The following is a 2,169-nucleotide window of genomic DNA, read 5'->3' as shown; positions in this document are numbered from 1 at the left end:
AGTATTGGGTGGGTGACAGGTGGGACGCCACTAAGATGCAAACAAGGCGATCAGAAGTGATATGCGGGAAACAATTGTCTAGTACATCCCTCTTCCTCAATGCAGTTCGCAGGCAAACCGCAAATGCAAATGCAGAAAACGTTTTGTGATCTCTCGTTGACTTCGGCATCAATAGCCTTCTCACGTGCACGAACACCGGACGTCTGAGATTGATGGTTAGCGGGTGGTTATTACAGCCCTGGCCACATTGTGATGGCATAAGAGGGAATTCCACCAGAAAGATCGCATAGCACGAAACCGAAAAGGGAGGAACAATATAGCGATTTACTGTTCTGCTTGGATGCACATTCTGTTTACCAGATAGTGTAGGTGTTGGGGAAAATTGACAATAGGCTTGAAAAAAGGATATTATATATAAAAGGGGATGAAACACACTTGTTTCATACGGTTTGTTCCTTTGTTCGTCCGTTCAATCAGCTGGCGTTCTTAGTAGTAGAAACATCGCAAGTAATGCAAGAACAACTAAAATAAAACCAGCTGAATGAATGCAGGAGAGCAAACAAAGTAGGAAATGAGATTGTTTATCCTAGATCAGTCTCTCGAGACATGAACAAGCCCGTTCTAAAGATGATCTGGGCAAAAGTGCAAAAGCTGTTAAAAGAACACCAACAATTTGGTCAGAATGCATTAAAAAAGTATCTACAAGTACTACTTTTCCTGCAACGGCAGATTTGTCATAACTTTAGACGTAGTAAACAAATGGCAGTGCTCTAAGTTCGTAAAGCAATCATTCGGTTGAAGCAATTGGCTTCAATATACCCATCGGAATGACGCTTTCCAACCATCTTCTGCCAGGTGCAAAATGGGCCAGCAATACGAAAAATAAACCAACTCATCCTTGATTACGCAAGTCTCCTCAGCTCCTAAGAGATGGATTTGGGCGCAAAATATGTTGGAGGATTTATATCACGACAGACAAATATATTTTACTAATTCAAATGAATACGTCAAGGTAGTTCAACTGGTCAGAAATAGTCGTTTTACCAACATACCAGAAGAAGCGGCGGCGCTATAGGATTATCAAAAATAGTAAGTTCACATTTGATGCAGTCGCATTTCACGAAGTGATTTTCTATCTTATGCGTGACTTTCAAGTTCATGCATCGGAGCAGCTATTTTGCTATGCGTTTTAAATAACATGGATGATGCAGACCTGATCTGGCATTAAACAGAATATTATGTACACATTAAGCTGAATTAATTAGTGTTTTAATTAGAATAGAAAGCATCTGCAAGTTACAAGAGGATGTCGTAGCTAAGATAAAGACATAGTTCGTGAGTAAAACGAACCAAAATGCGTAGCCCCAAGGCTACGTGTTGATTCAAGCGGGGGCAGTTCTGACTCCGCAAAGTGTCCGCAGTTAGTCACTTCCAAACAAATTTGGGTTACTACTCTCCATTCAAAGCAGGTGGTTCGTAAAATTCAGGCAAAGCAACTTCCAATGTCGGGCCATTTGGTGGAAGATGTAGGCTGGTCATTTGAAATCGTGCTATGCCAACAAATTTACACACAACTCTTGCTGCCTTAAGCTGTCAAGAGCAATAGCTATAAAACAATGCAGCCTTTCTTAAGCAACATAATCTGCCTGTGAAGATTGTAGCAAAATACTTGCAAAAAATAAATGCGTTAACTTGTTCTTTGCTTAATTTTGTAAGTACAGCATTGAAGGCGCCGGGGTGGAAAATGTGGAGGAAACAGACTTGAATTATTTATGTGTTCAAAGGGAATTTTGCAAGCGGCATTTAATATTACCGTAGTTCTGACTGTCTGTGGGGTGTTGTTGACAGTCAAATAAGAAAGTATATGGAGTTGTTTTGATTACCGTGCCATTTATTCTGCTCAGCAGCTGCTTTGCAATATGGTATAGATACTAAGCACTGCTGATGACAGAGAAAGTGTTTGTTTAACTAACTCGTTAGAAGCTTACACAGGAGTAGATCAACTTGATGATGATGCTTCTAGTCAAAGGAAAAGCATATACATTTGGAAATATCTGAAGATTGTTTAACGCGTCATATGTTGGCATGGAAGCAAAAAGCTGTGAAACAGAGTCCTATTTGAATGTACCGAGAAAGTATTGGCAGAAGCGACAATTAGAAGGCGTGAAT

At 40.2% G+C, this 2,169-nt stretch overlaps 1 protein-coding gene across 1 annotated transcript; it reads right to left on the bottom strand. All coding sequences in view use genetic code 11, as the record gives it.

The window, feature by feature from the left end:
• Window positions 1–770: 770 nt before the first annotated feature.
• EGR_09240 (hypothetical protein) lies at window positions 771–1,160 on the bottom strand (the record flags this gene model as incomplete). Its single annotated transcript, XM_024498489.1, has 2 exons — window positions 771–848; window positions 1,053–1,160. The coding sequence occupies 2 exons, from the start codon at window positions 1,158–1,160 to the stop codon at window positions 771–773; spliced, it is 186 nt and encodes a 61-aa protein (XP_024347079.1).
• Window positions 1,161–2,169: the final 1,009 nt, after the last annotated feature.

This window comes from Echinococcus granulosus (genome assembly GCF_000524195.1).
Source record: "Echinococcus granulosus chromosome Unknown EG_S00139, whole genome shotgun sequence".
NCBI lineage: Eukaryota > Metazoa > Platyhelminthes > Cestoda > Cyclophyllidea > Taeniidae > Echinococcus > Echinococcus granulosus.
This window is presented reverse-complemented; position numbering and strand designations above follow the sequence as displayed.